The sequence below is a fragment of the Coenobita brevimanus genome, chromosome 66, assembly GCF_032717465.1.
Source record: "Coenobita brevimanus isolate Jiangsu-jjx chromosome 66, ASM3271746v2, whole genome shotgun sequence".
Taxonomy (NCBI): Eukaryota; Metazoa; Arthropoda; class Malacostraca; order Decapoda; family Coenobitidae; genus Coenobita; species Coenobita brevimanus.
The window spans coordinates 71,951-93,936 of NC_137019.1; the positions used below are offsets into that span (position 1 = coordinate 71,951).

The 21,986-nt window shown below is 41.5% G+C and overlaps 1 protein-coding gene across 2 annotated transcripts in view; it reads left to right on the plus strand.

The window, feature by feature from the left end:
- The window catches only part of P58IPK (dnaJ homolog subfamily C member P58IPK), a 390,081-nt gene that overhangs the window by 29,006 nt on the left and 339,089 nt on the right, over positions 1–21,986 (plus strand). Inside the window, exons 8-10 of one of the 2 annotated variants that reach the window (XR_013898340.1) lie at positions 4,047–4,215; positions 8,155–8,264; positions 8,625–9,310. Coding sequence is in view for 1 of the 2 variants with exons in the window: in XM_080276771.1 (XP_080132897.1) it covers positions 4,047–4,215; positions 8,155–8,264; positions 8,625–8,776 (431 nt within the window). In the remaining variant the exon portion in view is untranslated. Of the gene's footprint in view, positions 1–4,046; positions 4,216–8,154; positions 8,265–8,624; positions 9,826–21,986 lie in introns of those variants that run through there. The other variant, XM_080276771.1, reaches the window with a different exon arrangement.

Below are 21,986 nucleotides of genomic sequence, written 5' to 3' on the forward strand. Positions count from 1 at the left end.
AGGCTTGAGTGTTGCAGCTGACCCTCATTATACAATGAATCGGTATGCAATGAATTGCTTATTCGATGACAAAAAAAAGTTAGGGCCTTTTTTTTTTTTTTTTTTTTTAAGTAGAATTTTTGCTATATGATGATTGTGATCCCGTACAAAGCCCGACAGGTTGATATGCAATTGCTGTTGCAATTTTTGGCCAAAAATGTATCGCTATTGAACCCATGTTATAATCAACTCATCATCATCATCCGGACCTCCTTTCCCACCCGAGGGCAGGGTGAGGAGCAGCAACGTCCAGATGGCCTAAGTTTGCCCAGTTCAGTGGGTCACGCTTCCATTCACTCATCATTCAAGCCCATGGAATCCTGGCTTCATCAGATGGGGTAGGGGGACTTTTACCACGTTCTGTAGCTTCACATACACTGTTCTTATCTGATAGAGTCAATCCGACTCTTTTCCTTCTTTACCCCCGCACAATTGTTGACTCTATATAGGGGTTTTATCTGCCCCTGTGTGGAGTACAACTCTCATGTGTGGGTAGGCTTCCCACATACAGCTATTCTCAGTAGGGTGGAGTCAAAGGCTTTTCGTCTCATGAACTTACCTCATCTACTGACTCCCTTCAATCTCTGTCTCTTTGCTGCATGGTCGCATCTCTATCTCTTTTCTATCACTACTTCAATGGTCACTGCTCCTCTGAACTGTTTGCATGCATTCCTCCACCTCTACGATGGGCGTGTAGCACCTGTCTAGCAGCAAACTCTCATCCCTTTTCTGTCCCTCTCTCTAATGCAAGAGTTAACCGATACTCCCAGTCCTTCATTTATGCAACAGGTCAACTGTGGAACTGTCTCCCTCTGTCTGTATTTCCTGCTTCCTGTGATCTCCAGTCTTTCAAATGCAGTGTGTCCAGGCATCTCGAAATGATCAGATCTTGAATTTGGCTCTCTCTCGTATATTGTTTTCTTTTGGAAAAAACAATTTTGCGGGCTCATAGCCTTTGGTTCCTTCATCCTCAAAAAACAAAACAAAACAATGCTGTCACTTTAAAAAGAGGTGTCAAATCCCTGGGTATGTGCTTCTCTGCACAAAATTCATCATGCTATCTTGGTCTCTTGTCAGTCCCTTAGCCTTACCAACCTCCATACCTCTCTTCCTCACATACTGATCCACCATATCCCTCCACCTTCTTTCTGTCCTACCTTGTCTCCTCCGTCCTTCAGATTCGGTCAGATATACCTTTTTTCACAACTCTGTTGTCATCCATTCTCTCCACATGACCAAATCATCTCAGTACACTCTTCGATTCTGGTGTCCACGGACTTCCTCACTCCGCATCTTTCACGCATCGCATTATTCCGTGTCCTGTCCACTGTCTTTACTGCACATATATTCCTCAGCAGTCCCTTCTCCACTGCTCTTACTCTTGACTTTTCATTTTCATACCACACCATAGTCTCACATCCATATGTTAAAGTTGGCACTAACACTCCTTCATGTAAGCCTCATGCAGCTGCAGCACGCAAGCCTCTGTTCCTTTTCAAGGCCTTCATAGCACCAGCTACTTTCCTTCCTTGTGCCACTCTACATTCCACTTCTTTTGCACATATTCCTCTCTTTTCTATCATTGTACCCAGGTATTTGAATGCTCCCACTAATTCCAGTCTCTGTCCATTCACTGTAACATCACACTGGGAGTCACCTTGTCTCTCAGTAACCATCACTTTACACTTTTCTATGTTTGCTTTCAAGGTACGACACACAGACGTCTACAAAACTCTGCACTAGTCTACCAAGCTCTTGTCTGGTATTTGCAGGTAGCACTGCATCATCAGCATGCAACAAATTTAAGATATTCCATCCATCACCATTTATTACCAATGCCATCACTTTTTTTTTTTTTTTTCCATCACCCCATCCATATATTGAACAGCCATGGGGACGTCACACAGCCATGTCGCACACCCACATTGATTGTGAGCCAGTCACTCAGATGCCCATTTACCCTGCCTCACTACCATCATAAAAACTTGACAGCACCTAGCAGCTTACTATCTATGCCGTACATGCACAAAACCATCCACAATCCTTCCCTGTCTACTTTGTCATATGTTTCTTCCAGATCTGTAAATGACATAATCACTTATAGTCCTCACATGCCTTCTTCACTCTCTGTCTTACTGCAAATATTTGATCCACACATCCTCTGCCACTCCTAAAGCCACCCTGTTCGTCACTCACTAGGACTTCTGATATCTCTCTTACTTTCTTTATAATAATTCTTCCATATATATTCCCTATAACACTCGATTGACTTATGCCACGATTATATGATAAATCATTATGCGCTGAATTTTTTTCATATGCATCCTCTTCATAAAATGAGGGCATGCTGTAGGACCGAAAGCATATGACTAGCAGCAAATGAAACAGAGGAGGCAGGCTGGCCCTGCCAGTGTGCATAATTACATAAATATTTTATTATTTCCCACAGAAGGAACTGCAGGCACTAAGAATATTTTTTCATGCATGAAAAGTGAGAGTGAGATGCATAGATGGAAATGAGTAGAGGTGAAAGAATGCTACACAGAGGAGACAGATTGGTGTCGCCAGCATGTTTATTAGTGTAAACATTTTATTATTTTCCACAGAAGGAGCTACAGGCATTAAAAATATTTTGTTATTAAGTGTGAGAGTGAGATGCACGGATGGAAATCAGTAGAGTCGACAATATGCAGGTAGCTATAAATGGTATGTAACACAAATGAGACAGACTGGTCCTGCCAGCATGCATATTTACATAAGGCTTTATTTTCCACTGAAGGAGGGTCAGGCATTGAGAATACTGTATTTTGTTATTTATTAAAAGTGAGAGTGAGATGCAGTGATGGAAGTGAACAGGCCCAAAAGTGTGCAGCTAGTTATGTATGTTACATTACTCAAAGGAGACAGACTGGCATCACTAGCTTGCATATTTACATGAACATTGTATTATTTATTGAGTGGTAACCACTCACATTCATTACATTATTACAATAGGAATGGTGTCAGATGGCTATGCACATGTGATAAGGTGATGGAACATGATATATGAGAGACAGTATCATCTCTTGTGGGGGTGAGGGAGGATGAGACACCCTCCTAATGTGTGGGAAGTGGTGTGGGGGGTAGTATGGTAGGAGGAACCGCACACAAAGCAATCATAGCAGGGAAATTGCAGTATCGTTTGATTTAAAGGAGGGATGGAGGGAGGTGGGGAGCTTTGGGGGGGGGATGAGTGAGCATGCGACACCCCCACCACCACCCCATACGTGAAGTAGGGGGGTTCTGGTGGGGGTGAGGGAGGATGAGACACCCCCCTAATGCGGGGGTGGTGGTGTGGGGGGTAGTATGGTAGGAAGAAACACAAACATAGCAATCATAGCAGGGAAATTGCTGTGTCATTTGATTTAAAGGAGGGGTGGAGGGAGGTGGGGAGCTTCGGGGGGGGGGGGATGAGTGAGCATACAACACCCCCACCCCATGTGATGTAGATGTGGTATTAGTGAATAGTTTGAGTGGGATGGGACATAGTAGGGTATATCCAGTCAGCCAGCCACCTTATCCCCTAGTTCTGATCAGGTAGGAACCATTTACGTCATAAAAGGGGGTGGCTCATTGTTCGGCAGTTTTTGACAGACCTTCTACGATCGTCAGTTGTAGGACTCCACTTGGCAAACTTGCAAAGTGACGATCATCAGTCATAGTACTTTAGGGGTTAATGACTGTTTCAGCAAATTATTGCAAGGTGATCAATTGAATTGCAAGGCTGGACAGTAACTGGGTACATGCCTTTAATGTTTGGACTTAATTGCATAGCCCTGTCCCCTGTGGTCGTAATGGGGAAGTTAAAGTTTGGATGTTTGATAATTGTTGATAGGCATTTGCGCTTCATTTAATAAGTTTACAAATGTGTTTGTAGTATATTTGTGTAGGTCATATTTAATTGTGGAATATTTTATACTGCAACATTGTAAGTGCATGATATTAATGTTTTTTTTTTCTCTCAACAGCGGTAAATGATTACCAGAAAGCTCTAAATATTGATGAAAACTTTCAGAGAGCCAAGGAAGGCTTAGAAAGAGCACAGAAACTAAAGAAACAAGCAAGCAAAAGAGACTACTACAAGATATTGGGGGTGAGAAGAAATGCAAATAAAAGAGAGATCACCAAAGCATACAGGTAAGAGGCTAATGAGTAGCTACTGGAGAAGTACAATGAAAGACAAATGTCATGTCAAGAAATTTAGTGAAAACATTTGCTGAAAGGCTTACGTTATGGTTCACTTTGCTTTGTGTTATACAGATGGCTGGTAGCACTGACATGCCATTTGCTGCAGGTTATGAGCATGTGGAGGCAAGCATATTTTTTGTACCAAAGCAAAACATATTATGTAGTGTGTGTATCTGTCTATCTCTCTATCTATCAGTCTATCTATCTTTATCTATCTGTCTGTCTGTCTCTCTCTCTCTCTTTTCATTTTTGAAGGCTCCAACATGCTTTCATGGATCAGCCTTGGTCTCCTAATGACAGTTCTCCATGCTGCTCAATCTATGGCAGCCATCCTGTTCAGTCCCTTACCCTGAGGTCACATATAATGACTTCATCCCATGTCTTTCTCGGTCTACCCCCCGCAACCCCACCCCCAGTATTAACGCTTCTCACTTCCTGCACCCAATTATCATCCCCCATCGTCTCCACATGCCCAAACCATCTTAATCTACCTCTCCTCATCACAACACCAATACATTCCAGTCCCATCCTACCTCTCAACTCTTCCATTGTAAACCCAGACCCCCCAGGCCCTGCATGCAGGGATGCACAGCACATCCACCTAATCATTGTGATTTTTAGTTTCCTAAACCCATGCTATGATTTGCAATGATTCACGGGAGAAATGACAAAGTTACGGTGCATTTACCAAATGGGCGAAAACATTTGAGCCTGACCGACCCCCTGACTGCTTGGAATCATAGCGTAGAGTCGTGCAAACATACCAGTGACCTTCATTCCCTCCCCATAATTGTTCACAGTTTTTTCATAGCTCACTAACTTGACGTCAATGACATCAGTACTGTAAAGGGTTGTTCAATGCCGGAGGTTATTAAGAGAAATCATCCAGGAAGAAAGGGAAATGAACAAGAAAAAGATGGAAGAAAATGTAGTGAAAATACTAAAGAAAAAAGAGAAAATGGTGAGAGAAACTGTAGAAAGGAACAGATGTGTGGTAATATTTGGAAACAGGGAGGAGGAAGAAAAGGTTAGATTTGTGAGACTCAAGAGAGACATGAACCTGGTGAGAGGTAAATTAGGCAGAATTGTCCCCGAAGGAGACAAGTGGGTAAAAGAAATTGAGGAAGTAAGGAGGATAGTGCCTTATAGGAAAGGGGAAACAAGACCAATGAGAGTCGAGTTGACATCAGAAAGTTTAGTAAATGTTATACTCAAAATGACCTGGAAATTAAGCAAAGAGGCTGAAATGGAAAATATTATAATAAGAAAAGATTTAAATGAAGAAGAAAGAGAAGTTTTAAAATCATTGAAAGATCAAGTAAAGGAAAAAAATGATAAGAGGACAGAGGAAGAATGTAATACTTTTTTTTGGAGAGTATTGGATATGAAAGTAAGGAAGTGGTATATAAGGAAATAGAAGCAAAGGAAACTAAGGGGGATGGCTGTGAAAGATCAGAAATTGAGGAAGTGGTACTGACGGAGAAAAGGAGAGAAGAGGGTATAAAAAACATGAAAAATAATTTAAAGGTGATATACACTAATATTGATGATTTAATATCGGCCAGGCTTGAAATTAATGATTTCTTGAGAGAATATGAACCTGATGTCATGTGCTTTGTAGAGACCAAACTAAGAGAGGATATTGATGTTCATTTGGGAGATGGTAAATACAATCTGTGAAAGGGGAGGGAGTGACTAGAAATGTACCGGTGATAAAAGATATAAAAGTGGAGGTACAGGAAGTGTACAAATTATTGGAAACTCAAGATGTAAGGAAAGCCCCAGGACCTGATGTAATTTCTAATTGGGTACTGAAGGAATGCAGAGAACAACTGGCAGATAAAATTCACAGTTTAATCATGTGTTCTCTGGAAGAGGGGAAAGTGCCACAAGAATGGAAGAGGGCAAATGTGGTACCAATTTATAAGGGAGGAAACATGGAAGAACCCCTGAATTATAGACCAGTGTCTCTAACCAGCATGGTCACAAAATTGTGTGAGAGAATCCTGAAAGACAGATGGATAAAATATCCAGAAGAGATGAATATTTTGGCCGAATATCAGTTTGGATTCAGAAGTGGAAGGTCATGTGTTTCTAACTTGTTGAGCTTTTACTCAAGAGCGATTGACGTGGTACAGGAGAGAGATGGTTGGGTGGATTGTGTGTACTTAGACTTAGAGAAGGCCTTTGATAAGGTACCTCATAAGAGACTAATATGGAAACTAGAATATATAGGAGGACTGAAGGGGAAACTTCTGGAATGGATGAGAGACTTTTTGAGAGACAGACAAATGAGGACAGTAATAAAGGATAGGATGTCTGGATGGAGGGAAGTAACAAGTGGAGTCCCCCAAGGCTCGGTGTTGGCGCCAGTAATGTTCCTGATTTACGTAAATGATATGTTAGATAGAGTGAACAGTTATGCAAGTCTGTTTGCTGATGATGTAAAGATCTTGAGGAAGGTAGGGGTTGAGGAGGATTGTAAAATGCCGCACGAGGATCTGGATAGGATACATGATTGGAGCCGGAAGTGAGAAATGAAATTTAATATAAAGAAATGTAAAATATTGGATATGTGTAAAAGTACCAGGAGGCCATCAATGAATTATTTGTTGGGCAATGAATTAATCACTAAAATGAGAGAAGAGAAAGACTTAGGAGTGCTGGTCCAAGATAGTTTGTCACCTGAAAAGCATATTAGTTAGTTAGAGAGACTTATAAACTCCTAACATAAGAGTAGCATTTCATTATATGGATTAGGAGATGATGAAAAAATTGATATTGGCCATGATCCGCCCCAGGTTAGAATATGCAGCGGTAGTGTGGTCCCCACACAAAAAGAAAGATATAAACAAGATTGAGAGAATACAAAGAACAGCAACCAAAATGGTCCCCAGTCTGGCAGATCTGTCATACAGAGAGAGGCTGGAAAAGCTGGATTTGCCTTCCTTAGAGGAAAGGAGAAAGAGGGGAGACATGATTGCAGTGTTCAGGACCATGATGGGAGTAGATAAAATTGACCGAAAAGATCTGTTTTTATGAGATAAGAGAGCAACAAGAGGACACGGAATGAAACTGAAAAAGTCAAGCTGCTTGAAGGATATCAAGAAATATAGCTTTCCTTACAGAAGTATAGATTTATGGAATAGCCTGGACAAAGAGATCATCCAGTCTAAAAACTTAAACGAGTTTAAAGCTAAATTTGACTTACTGAGAAACAGCGATGGGAACCCACGAGCATAGCTTATTTCGTGTATATCTCAATTAGGTATACAGTATTGGGTAAATACATAAGTATTTGGAACGACTTAGACAAAAAGGTGGTGCATGAGAAAAACATTCATGTGTGTAAAAGTAAACTAGATAAATGTGGATATGGAGACAGGACAACACGAGCATCGCTCAATTCCTGTATACTACAAATAGGTAAATATATACACACACACACACACACACACACACACACACACACACACACACACACACACACACACACACACACACACTCACACTCACCTAGCCTCTGCTAAGATGGGGGTTCGCGCTTTGCTCAGGATGCGAAAAGTTTCACAGATGAAGCGGGTGGTTACTGTCCTCCTAGAGCAAGAGGACGGGTGTGTGCGTGTGTGAAGGTCAAGGCATTGCCTTTAGATGGGACTATACAGTATGAGCTCTCAGCTTTCTTCAGGGAGGGTTAAATGCTGATGATCACAACCATCACATGATCCTGACCGACCCGGTGAAACACACACACACACACACACACACACACACACACACACACACACACACACACACACACACACACACACACACACACTTTCTAGTATGCCTTTCCCATACACCCTCCAGATTGTCAGCTTTATGTAAAATTTCTCTTATTTGCAGAGCTTTGGCACAAAAATGGCATCCAGATCATTATGATGGAGAGGAGAAGAAGAAAGCAGAGAAAATGTTTATTGATATTGCTGCAGCGAAAGAAGTGCTCACCGATGAAGGTTTGTGGAAGTTATTCCAGTCTAAATTCTCCCAAGGTCACTGATTGCACAGAATATAGGGGAGCTTGAGGCTAGGAGGCTGTAGTCCAGATCATTTATGGTGTAGATCATTTTAGTTTAAGAAATGCACGATAATGTCAAGAGTGCAGATCTTTATCTTGCATTGATAACAGAAACAACAATAAACTAGTGCGTGATAACTAAGGGGTCACTTTACTGTAAAAGACTGTAAATGATTGCTGCTTACAGTATTTTTAAGAAAAATCATTATTACAGCACTGGTTTTTGCTAAGTACCTCATGGTAATTCAAGCCATCTAATCCAGATGGTAATGTTGATTCATTATCATTGCTTTTCCAGAGATGCGGGCAAAGTTTGATAATGGAGAAGATCCCCTAGACCCAGAGCAACAACAGGGTGGCCCAGGAGGTCATGGTTTCAATCCCTTCCAGCACTTCCACTTTCATCAAGGAGGCTTCCCTGGTGGTGGCTTCAAATTCCACTTCAACTAGTTCATTTTATAGTGTAGAGAATTTATATAGATTTATTTATTGTAAGTGTGTATGGGAGTGTGATTTTTTTTTTTTTCTGATAAACTGTATCTTGAAACCGTGAATTTTGAGTATTTTGCTTTTTTTCTTTTTTTTTTCCATTTGATTATATTACATAGATTGCAGTCATAACTGGAAGATGTCACACAGTGCCTTGCTTTTTTTTTTTTTTTTTTTTTTTTTTTTTTTAAATATAAACTAAAGGTGGATGCCACCATCCATTGTGTGAAGATACCATGTTTCATTTGTTTAACCCACAGTGGGTTGTTGTTGTTGTTATTATTATTTTTTATTTTATTTTTTTATAAGTTGGAAGGTAAACTTATTCTTCAGCATCCTAGTCATGGAGCCACTCATTGAAACTAGTGACTGTAGTCTTTACTCATGTACAAAAATAGTATTTTTCCAATATTATTTCCTCCACTTACACAAGACAGCAATTGTTATTTGTGACTTTATACTGTATACATTTTTTACAATGTGTGAAGCAGAACTGTAACTGTACAGTATTGTGTGTAATAACCACAAATTATTGAGGTACATGATGCATTAACTCATGCATCCCAAATGAATTAATGAAATTTCCTAATCATAAACCTAGTTTTCAGTCTTTACTAGGAATACTGTAAAAGAATGAAAGAAAAAAAAAATGAAAGAAAGAAAAACTAGTCTTATATGTGCAGATGTGCACAGTCTTCTTGGTAGTAAGTCTGGAATATTTTGTAGCAAAAACTAGCAATGTTGGAGACCAGAGGGTCTCCTGAAACATAACAGAGGAAGTGCAGGACATCCTTATTGTTTAGTGGCCTGACCAATACTGAATGGTATTGCAGGAGAGCTGCAGTACATAGCTGAGTTGAAGAAAATGGGGGAATATTGGGGAAAGATGTTTGCATCAGAGGATGTTGCGTGGAGTGCAAGGGTTAAGCTAGTTGGTATTTGTTGCCTGAAAATTTTTAAATACAGTAATGCAAAACCGTAAATTGTCTATACAATGCCATATTCGAGTTTATTTATTTATTTATTTTTTTTAATGAATGCCTGCTGATGTCACGACTCAAGTCATCTGAGATGGCCAAATATAAAAGGCCTTGAATCAGCTTTTTTCTCTCTGTTGCCATCATTCATTCCATGTTATGTCATCTGTCAGTTGTGTTTATACTCTTCTACTTCAGTCTTCTTACACATTCTGATTTAATCGTTCTACCCATCAAATTTGATAGTTTATTCCAGATTATTGTTCATATTTCCATTCATTCCAAATAATATATCCATTTCAGTGTGCTTTATTCACCTCAAAATATTCTGCCTGCTTGTCAAGTAATTTGTTCATGTTTTTCTTTTAAGTGGCCTAGCATTCTTGTCATACATAGACTGCTTTTGACTTGACAGTAATGTATATCATTACCACTATCAGATGGCCTGTTTATTAGTACTGTATTGTCCCCTCTTTATAAGTGTAGATTTGCCACCAACATCTGCATTTACTGGTTCAAGTACTTTTCTCATGCCTCATCCTTCTTGTTATGCTTACTTGACATGGTGCCATAGTGCTGGTGCATTTCCAACTCACTCAGATGTTTTACTGCACATACCATTATTTAAAGCCCACAGCTTAACTGTCATCATTAACTCTCATGATGAGTTGTTAAGATGTCATCCAGACTTATTGACATTGTATCTATTTTTAGTAGACTAATCCTCCAGCAGCACTTGCAAACAAATTAATAATATTCTCCTTCCCAAACACACTATGCAGGAACACTAGACAGACAGTGACAAATGATTCATATGGGCACAATACTGTGTTGGCAATAATTGTGTTTGGCTTAACTCTCGTGGTAAGTCTTCTGTAAGTTTCTGTGACATGGTCAGAGGGAGTGGAGTGAAGGCAGCCTCTGACTGCACACAAAGGAAAACATTCCCATGGATTTTATTTGTGCCAGAAATTGGTTATATTGGTATAAATTGTATACCATCATCTTTGCTGATGTTTACACTATAAGATAGGCAAATAAAAACATACAAAGCTGATGAGTAAAAGTTCCAAAATGCAATGAGAATAAACTGGAACAGTGAGAATAAACTAGTTCCAGAGTAAAAATAGCTTCTGAACCTTCTAGTGCAAAATTTTCTCTGCACTGTGCAAGAGCAGAGTACTGTATATGTCTAGACGCAGAATTTCACAAGCTTTCAAGTATTGTTTTTGGAATTTCGATACCACCAATAGTTTTTGAGTAAATTGCTAAAAATCGTGCGCAGCTGATTGAGAGTGTTGGCCTTGAAACAGACATCTTTCCCAATGACTGACTAAGGTTTGATGCACCTCATGCTAAAACCTAATTTTTGGTGAATATTTTGTCAAAAATTGCCTAATCTGTATTACTTCAGCCCAAAACTGATAATTACACAAAGTGCATCATTGGTTACTCTTCAGCTCAACTCTGGTATGTTGCAATTTGCGTCATCATTCGCAAGAGGGTTAAAGAAAAAAAAAAGCGAATGAATGGCAACCCCCCCTCCCACACACACACACACATTGAACTAACAGTGAGTAACTATTCTATTAATTGAAGAAAAAAATATATCTGCTGTGTCGATTTGAATGATATTGATTGCATAACTAAGTTGATCTGAACTCTGAACATACAGATACAAGGAAAACGCTTATTAAGACTAGTACACGCTACACAAGTTTGCATATAGGACACATATTTTATTGTGTACACTGAATAATATGTCATATCCAAACCATTAAACATACAGTAGTCTGACCCAGCCTCTCTAAAAAGTTAGCTTTTTAATTTTTGGTTTCAGGAAGTAGGTAGAAGAATGTGGTTGAATAACAGAGGATATCTTAATAAGTTACAATTGAATTTGTTTAGTTTTACCCAGATTTACAGGTTATGTTAATATTTTTAAACTTATGAAGGTATACATGATGGGCATTTTATTTATTGTTATTTACTTCTATGTGAGTGTGAGGAACAGTTCAAGATATTATAGAATGAGTTAGGATGTAATTACATTCACTGTTGTGACTGGTCTTCTTAATCTGTGGAGTGTGCAATGACCTGCTCCAGGAGCCTCCTTTACTGGGCAATTTTTGAAGTGTGGGTTTGATTGGCATAGCCTGAGCTGTGACTTGCACTGCCTTATAAACACAGCTGGAACTGTGACTTGCATTCCACTGGTTAAACTAGAAAGATAGCAAAGTTTACCATCCCATTAGCTGATGATGCTCAAGTACACAAGTTAGGACATTATAGCAGCTTTGGGTGTCTAAAAGCTCAGATATTTGTCAGGTAAACTTGTACATTGATGGTACAAATGATTTAGTTTATCATTCATTCTAAAGGTTTCTGTTGGCACTAGGATTGCTTATAATTAGTTGTAAGAAAAAATACTTTAGTTGAAAAGATTTTTACATTTATAATTAGCTGCCATTTCTCAAAACTCATTCAGAGTCAGAGCTTAATGAATTAACTTAGAAACTGGAGATGCAAGAGCTATCTGAAGAGTTTCATTAATAAGAGTTTGAGATGTTTTGTTCTAGTATGTGATTTTCATTAGTTTAACTACAATTGCATTTTCTGTTTGAAAATATATTACCAGGTTATGGACAAGTTACCTCACTGTTGTTAATTTTACAACCTTTCCATTGAAACCAAGTAATATAAGTGTTGGAAAACATTTACAAACAATATTATATTGAAACTGTTGTACTGTCCTACTGCCATCAGTCATGCCGAGGACTTTGTTTCAGCTTCAGGAAGTCATAGCAAAGGGTAAGTAATTTGTGGTTCCATTTATGCACTGCTTTATGATCATTATTTTTGAAATTACAATAATGTTATAGTTGATGTACATTCCATGTTTTGTCCTAAACAACAACTCTGCCCAGTTATCATTGTGCATTAACATAAATTTTCTTATCAGTTGTAGAATTTGCATAAGTTCTCTCTTCTCATTATTACTGTACAATACCTCTGTATTCTGTTTGCATAATGTTGCTCTCCTTTCTATAGCACTGTACCTGTGTATTCTGAGACTCACAACCTGTCCTTCCATCCTTTAATACCACTACATTTTGGAAATCACAGCCTTTCCTGTAAGATCTCTTCCTCATTTTAAAATTTCTTTTGACAGGTTTCTCCCGACTTCAGAAAACCTCATCTCCAGGGTCATACTAGAACTTGAATGTCCCTTTCATGAAATTATGAACTTCAAATTTTGGACTTATTTTTATCGTGAATCATTAAGTCTAAAATTATTTAAAGTATTGGATTTGTGACCTATGATAAAGCTCTTCTGCAACCGAATGCAATGTTCATTACACTGCAGACTTCATTTATAAACACAAAGCTACTGAGCTACCTACTGTATACTTCCCCCTCCCCCTCCCACCACACACACACACAATCATCATAGTCTTCAGTGCCTGAATGTTATGCGGCTACTTTCTGTGGTACCATAAATTTTGAGAAACACACACACACACACACACACACACACACACATGCACAATTGGATACTGAAGGAATGCAGAGAACAACTGGTGGATAAAATTCACAGTTTAATCATGTGTTCTCTGGAAGAGGGGAAAGTGCCACAAGAATGGAAGAGGGCAAATGTGGTACCAATTTATAAGGGAGGAAACAGGGAAGAACCCCTGAATTATAGACCAGTGTCACTAACCAGCATGGTCACAAAATTGTGTGAGAGAATCCTGAAAGACAGATGGATAAAATATCTAGAAGAGATGAATATTTTGGCTGAATGTCAGTTTGGATTCAAAAGTGGAAGGTCATGTGTTTCCAACTTGTTGAGCTTTTACTCAAGCGCGATTGACGTGGTAGAGGAGAGAGATGGTTGGGTGAATTGTGTTTCCTTAGACTTAGAGAAGGCCTTTGATAAGGTACCTCATAAGAGACTAATGTGGAAACTAGAATATATAGGAGGACTGAAGGAGAAACTCCTGGAATGGATGAGAGACTTTTTGAGAGACAGACAAATGAGGACAGTAATAAAGGATAGGATGTCTGGATGGAGGGAAGTAACAAGTGGAGTCCCTCAAGGCTCAGTGTTGGCGCCAGTAATGTTCCTTTCTATCTATCTATAGCCCGACGCCCTAATCCCGCAAAGGGTGGCCGCAGACAAAATGCCTCCAAGTCACTCTGTCACCCACCATTTGACTACCCTCCCCCCAACTCACCCCCCCTCCCTCATATACCTCTCAACTCCATCCCTCCACCTCATCCTCGGTCTACCCCTCCCTCTCCCTCCCTCCACCTCATCCTCGGTCTACCCCTCCCTCTCCCTCCCTCCACCTCACCTACATACACCCTCTTAGTCAGTCTTTCATTCTCCATTCTCTCCACATGTCCAGACCACCTCAGTGTATTTCTCCTAATCTTCTCAACCACATCCACATCTACTCCACAACGTTCCTTCACTTCTTCATTCGTCAACCTGTCACTCCACATGCTCCTCTCAAGTAACTCATTTCCACTGCTCTCACTCTTGACTTGTTCCCCTCTTGCAAGGTCCACGCCTCGCTTCCATACGTCAGGGTAGGGATCACAATATCATCATGCAGTGACTTCTTAACTTCCATACTCACCTCCCTATTTCTCATCACTGCTTTCAGTGTACCAACAACCTTCCTTCCCTGCTGTACCCTTTCATGTACTTCATCCCCCAAAGTTCCATCCTTACTCATCACACTACCCAAGTACTTGAATGCACTCACATTCTCCATATCTTCACCATCCAACCTCACTGCACACTCTGTGACTTCATTCCTCTCAAACACCATAACTTTACTTTTGTTTACATTAACTTTCAGCTTTCTGCTCCTACACACTGTCCCAAATTCATTCACCAAACCTTGCAACTCCCATTCATCTTCACTCAACAATACTGTATCATCAGCAAACAGCAACACCGGGAGCTTCCAAATCTCACCCTCATTCATTAGGGCCAGCCCCACATCCACTCCCCTACCTTGCACCTCCTTTACAACCCCATCCATATATATATTAAACAGCCATGGAGACATCACACACCCCTGTTTCAGTCCCACATTGAGATCAAAGAACTCGCTCAGCTCACCATCCACTCGCACCGTAGCCCTAGCTCCCTCGTACATACTCTTCACAGCACTCAGCAATTTCCCCTCCACTCCATATATTCTTAATACCTTCCACATACCTTGCCTATCTATTCTGTCATAAGCTTTCTCCAAGTCCATGAAGGCAGCATACACTTTCTTTCCCTTCTTTAAATACTTCTCCACTAAACATCTTAGAACAAATATCTGATCTACACACCCTTTTCCCTTCCTACATCCCCCTTGTTCTTCTCCAACTAGCTCCTCTGTCATTTGCCTAACCCTATCAATGAGTATTCTACCATATATTTTACCAGTCACACTAGAAGGCAAATACCCCTATGGTTACCACATACTTCTGTCACCTTTTCCTTTGTACAGAGGAACAATTATACCTGATTTCCAGTCCTCTGGAACCCTTCCCTCTTCCCAAGCCAATCTACACAACTTCCATATCCACTCCACAACAGTCTCACCCCCACACCTAAGCATTTCACCACACACTCCATCAATTCCTGGGGCCTTTCCCTGCAAGTAGGGAATACAGACAGAGGGAGACAGTTCAGAGTTGACTTGCTGTGTAAATGAGGGACTGGGAATAATGGCTAACTCATGCATTAGAGTGTTGGACAGAAAAGGGATGAGAGTTTGTTGCTAGACGTGTGCTATGCACCCGTCGTAAAGGTGGAGGGAACAGTGACCATTGAAGTAGCGGTAGAAAAGAGATAAAGATGCAACAGGGCGGCAGAGACAGAGGTTGAAGGGAGCCAGAAAGAGGAGGAGACTTAATGAGACATAAAGCCCTTGACTCCACCCTATTGAGAAGAGCTGTATGTGGGGAGGCTCCCCACACTTGAGAGTTGTACTCTACACAGGGGCGAATAAAACTCGTGTATAAAGTCAACAACTGTGCAGGGTTAGAGAAGGTACAGAGTCGGCTTTGCATACCTAATCTCTTGGAAGCAGATTTTACAAGAGATGTACAGTAATATGATCTTTCCAAGATAAGTCCCGAGTGAATGAAACCCCAAGCATGTTCAAGGATAATGCAGGATTGACCTGGATATTATTAAACAGTGGGTACTCCTGTGGAAGATTTTGTCAGGTTGATAGGTATAAAAACTGAGAATTGGAATGCTCTAGATGTAAAAAGTCATGAAAGCTGTTAGGATCAAAAGCTCCTAGATCTTGTGCAGGAGTTTTTCCAAACACAGCATGTGGTGAGGGTTCCGACGATGAGAACAACGAGACTCTCCTGCTGCTGGAAAACGTCGGGGGGGATTAATGCTGTCGGAGACAGCGCCCTTGTCGACCGGGCAGGGGACAACGACACAGTCGCCTCCTGCACCAGTTGCGCCACAGACACTGCGCCGCGTCCAGGTGCCAATGTCGCATAACTAGGCCCTGCTACTGGTGACATAGGCTCGGCCAAGGGGGAACTGGAGGCTTGAGGTGGAGAGACCGCAATGGCTGTAGGAGCGAAAGGTACAAGCCAAGGCGATGCCTGTTGTCCAAGTGAAGACTATGGCTGGGCCGATAGTCCTGGTGGGTGTGTCTGCTCCCGTCGTGATATAAGTGTGGGCAAAGCCACCCGAGGGGAATGCTCTTGGACTTCGTCCCAGTCCTCCTCACTTGAAACATCGCTCAGCTCGTCATCTACCTAGATCTTGGTCTCCTCCTCGAAGAGAACCTTTTGCCACTGGTCAGAAGACAAACCTTTCTTCTCCATTTTGGCAAGCACTGACACAGAAAGTCAAGTATGAGCTTTTTAGGTTCTCAGCTGAAAAAGAAGTGATATTATTCACTGTCACGCAACACCTTCCATTGAGAGTAGCATTACAAACAGTTCACATAAAGGATAACTTTTCATTATCTTTTCACGGTCTCAACTGTCCACTGGCGTCCGTGGGTGTGTGCCATATATATATATATATATATATATATATATATATATATATATATATATTTATATATATATATATATAATTTTATTTTTCGGCCCTCCTACCCGTAAGTTTCACCACACACATAATATACTCCCTCACACACACACACACACACACACACACACACACACACACACACGAACGCTCGCTGGTGCAGTGGTAACGTTCCCGCTTGCCAACTGGTGGACGGGAGTTCGCGCCTCGCTCAGGTTGCGAAAAGTTTCACTGACGAAATGGGTGGTTACTGTCCCCCTTGAGCAAGGGGACGGGTGTGTGCGTGTGTGAAGGTCACAGCCTTGCCCTTAGATCGGACTATATGAGGTCTCAGCTCCTTTCCGGGAGGGTAAAAGCTGATCATCACGACCATCAAGTGATCCTGACCGACCCGGTGAATTACACACACACACACACACATATATATATATATATATATATATATATATATATCTAATTTATATTTTCCTCCTTCCCCAAACGTTCCCCCAACACATGATCCAATATTTTCCACGAACACTCGTGGCACATATCACAAACATATTAGATAAGAATCATTAATTTCAGCAATTGTTTTAGCAAGGTACAGCACCTGTTCACTGACGTCCGTGGTTGCCCGGCGTTGCAAGGTACGGTACCTGTCCACTGACGTCCCTTGGTCCTTGGCATCGTTACCTTTCCCAGCACACCTGCCGCTAAAGTATCGCTCACCTACTGTACGCACCTGAACGAACACTCGCGGCACAGTTCACGTACATTCTACATACAGTATATTTTTTGGTGATATTTGAGAATTTTAATGGTATATATATGGAAAATAAGGCGGTTTTCATTTTAAGGTATGGTCCTATGGTGTAGGCTATGGTATGGGATGTGCCTCTGAACCGACACTGCAGCTCACAGTGACCATCCACTTCCTGGGGCAGGGGGGATGGGGAGAGTCTAGAGCTGTTGGCAGGCCCAGGTGGATTCTTCATTCCGGCTCCGATGATTGTTTGGGCTCCGATGATTGTTTGGGCTCCAATGATTCTTCGTTTGGTCTCTGATGACTCTTCGTCCAGGCCCTGATGATTCCTTATCCGGGGAGGTCCTACAGCCAGGCTCGTCGATTCCTCCGAAGGGAAGATGCGCACTCCAGTGTTGACTGCTATGACAGGTAAATATAAAGATGATAATTTGAATTGTTGTGAGCAGGTGGAGATTGTCAGACGTGAAAGGATTGAACTTGCTGGTGAATCTCTTGTGTGGAAGAGTTTTGTTATTTGGGAGACATGTTGTGTGCTGGAGGTGGGGCGGGAGCTAGCTCTGTGGCTAGAGTGAGAAGTGGTTGGAAGAAGTTCAGGGAGCTCTTGCCTCTCCTGACATTGAGAGGGCTCTCCCTACGTGCTAAGGGGTCTTTGTATGCAGCATGTGTTAGGAGTGTAATGCTGTATGGTAGTGAGACCTGGGTTGTGAAGGAGGAAGATATTCGCCGGCTCAGACGTGCAGAAATGACAATGATTAGGTGGATGTGCAGTGCGTCCCTGCGTCCAAGGCCTGGAGGGGCTGGGTTTACGATGGAAGAGCTGAGAGGTAGGATGAGACTGGAGTGTATTGGTGTTGTGATGAGGAGAGGTAGATTGAGGTGGTTTGGACATGCGGAGAGGATGGGGGATGCTTATTGGGTGAGGAAGGTGAGAACTGTTAATATTGGAGGTGGGGTTATGAGGGGTAGACCGAGAAAGACATGGGACGAGTGTGACCTTAGGGTTAAGGGACTGAACAGGGAGGCTGCAATGGATCGTGCAGCGTGGAGAGCCGCCATTAGGTGACCAAGGCCGACACATGCAAGCATGTTGGAGCCTTTAAAAACGAAAAAAAAAGAAAATATTCAATGAATTTCAGATTTTATTTTTGGGTTTAGGTGAGGTCTATCTACCTATCTATCTATTACCACTCGCCTCAATCCCATTCGGGGTGGCCACAAACAAATCGCCTCCACGTCGCCCTGTCCCCTGCCATTTCACTGCCCTGCTCCCAACTCACACCCCATGTTTTTAGGCTTAGTTAGCTTGTTTTAAAGCTATTTAGGGTTAAGGTTAGCTAGAAACTTGTTTTTGGACTCATTTGAGTGGGTTTAGGACTTGGTTGGGTGGAAACCCAAGGCACCAAAATGCATCCCCATACTGTACTTTACATGTTAAATCTACCCTGAGTTACAATATGCCACCTAGTGATGGGTTTTTACTTAAACAATTGCATCATTAAACCGGAGTTTGCCTGTACTACATATGGATAATTTTTAAACAGGGCACATCTTATAAGTGGGCAGCTCCTATGTATGGGTGAAGCCAACAGGTTTGTATGTTGGCAGCTCTTATCTGTGGGTGAAGCCAACAGGTCTGTAAGTGGGCAGCTCTTATGTATGGGTATATTTACCTGTGGTGAAGCTGACAGGTCTGTATATCTGGGGATCTTTTTCATATTTTTCCTTCTGGAATATCTGCTTTTGGAGAGCTCAGAGCAAAATTCTTATGAAATACAAAGTTGTTCAGGTTGAAATTTTGAATCGATTATATCATGTCAGCTGTTCCGTTGGCTGACACATCAACTGACTGTTATGTGACTTTCTGTTTGGATTATAAAGAGTCATTTTAGTGACTTATGAAATGCAGAGTTCCTTGGCTTGAAATTTTGAGTTGAATTGACATGTTAGCTGTTGCATCAGCTGATTATTTAGCAATTTTCAGTTTTGTCCATAAGAAGGCCTTTTAATAAAACAGTTTCACATTCTACGAGTTTCAAAGAAACTTTTTAAATTGGCTGCAGTAGTTTTGCTGCAGGTCTATGAAGATAGTTTCTTCTTATTTCATATTGAGCACTTCGCATAGAGAGGAGGAGTCGCACATGGGTAGTTTTTCATATCCACTACCTCGTCAGCAGGAAAACCTCTCTCTCTCTAAATCTATCTATAGCATATCTAACAACAGTATAACGAGACGCCATAATCCCATAAGGGGTGGCCATTTGTCTTTTGAGTTAGTTGTTTTTCCATATGTATATTTTTGTGAATGGAGGGCCTTGTGTAAGCAGGCAAACCAGCCTATAGATATTTTTTCCACAAAGCAGATTATATAACCTGGATAATATATCTATCTATCTATTGCCATACTCCATAATCCCATACGGGATGGCCACAAACAAATCGTCTCCACGTCACCTTGTCCCCCGCCATTTCCCTGCCCTGCTCCAAATTCACACCCCCCTCTCTCATATACCTCTCCACTCCATCCCTTCATCTCATCTTTGGCCTCCCCCTCCCTGATGTATGAAAATATCTTAGCAGAGAGAGAGTTGGAGGAAAGAGGGGGGGGGGGAGAACTAGTGGGGGTGGAGGGAAGGAAGGAATGCGGGGGTAGGTGGAATGTGCCGGCTTTTGGTCAGTCAGGCTCCAGCAATTACAGGGGAAGGGTCTGCAATTTTGGTAAGATATTTTTCCTTTCTCTTTCCAGTAAGTATTTTTTCTCTCCAGTAATTACCTTTCTCTCTCCATTAATTGCTTCTGTGGTGATATTGATTTTAATTTGTATTGTAAACAGGCCTGAGTGTTTCTAAAGCATACTCGTGATTGAAAGAGTAAGAAAGTATCATGACAGAGATGGGTGTGAACTCTGGGGTGGGGTGTATGTGGAGCTTGGGGTGTGTATGTGTAGTTTTTTGGGTGTGTATGTGTGTAGATTTTGGGTGTAGATTTGTATGTGGAGTTTGGGGTATCTGTGTGTGTTGGATTGTGGTTTTGTTTGTGTATGGATATTTTGATATTTTTTGTGATTTTCTCGTAATGGCTTATAAAGAATATTCTTTTTCAGGAGTGTGAGTTGGAGAGAAGGCAGCCTGATAATGAAGAAGGGAAAAAAAGATCTGGAGGGTTCAGTAATTGGCCATGTAGCTGTAGAGAGACTGCTACCACAACCACAACTACTGCAACCACAACTACCCCTACCATAACTACCACAACCACAACCTTCTATGGAGGACATTTAATTGGATACTTACTAGGTGAATATGCCAGAACCTTCTGTTTTATGTCTATCGCCAGATGCCTCAATCCCGTTTGGGGTGGCCACAAACAAATCACCTCCACGTCGCCCTGTCCCCCACCATTTCACTGCCCTGATCCCAACTCACACCCTCCTCTCTCATATACCTCTCCACCCCATCCCTCCATCTCATCCTCGGCCTCCCCTTCCCTCTTCTCCCCTCCACCTCACTCACATACAGTACACTCTTCGTCAGTCTCTCACCCTCCATCCTCTCCACATGGCCAAACGACCTCAGTGTGTTCCTCAAAACGCTTGCTATCACATCCACACCACAACGTTCCTTTATATCCTCATTCGTCAGCCTCTCTCTCCATGTGACTCCAAAGGCTCCTCTTAAATAACTCATTTCCACTGCTCTCACTCTTGACTTGTGTCCTTCCAACAACGTCCAAGCTTCACTTGCATACGTTAGAGTTGGTATCACAATACTGTCATGTAGTAACTTTTTCACTTCCATGCTCACTTCCCTGTTTCTTATCACTGCTTTCAAAGAACCAGCAACCTTTCTTCCCTGCTGTACACTTTCAAGCACTTCACCCTCCAAACCTCCATCCTTACTCATCACACTACCCAAGTACTTAAACGTACTCACATTTTCCAATTCCTCACCATCCAACCTCGCTGTACATTCACTGACTTCACCTCTCTCAAAGACCATCACTTTACTCTTCCCTACATTCACCTTTAGATTCCGTTTCTTACACACACTCCCAAACTCATTCACCAAGCCTTGCAGCTCCCCTTCGTCTTCACTCAACAACACAGTATCATCTGCAAACAACAGTACAGGGAGTTTCCAAACACTATCCTCTCTCACCAGGGCCACTCCAACATCCACTACCCTACCTTGTATCTCTTTTATTACCTCATCCATGTACAGATTGAACAACCATGGAGACATGACACATCCCTGTTTCAACCCAACCTTCAAAGAGAAAAATTCACTTAGTTCACCATCCACACGCACTGCAGCCTTAGCACAATCATACATACTCTTCACAGCATTCAACAACTTCCCATCTACTCCATATATTCTT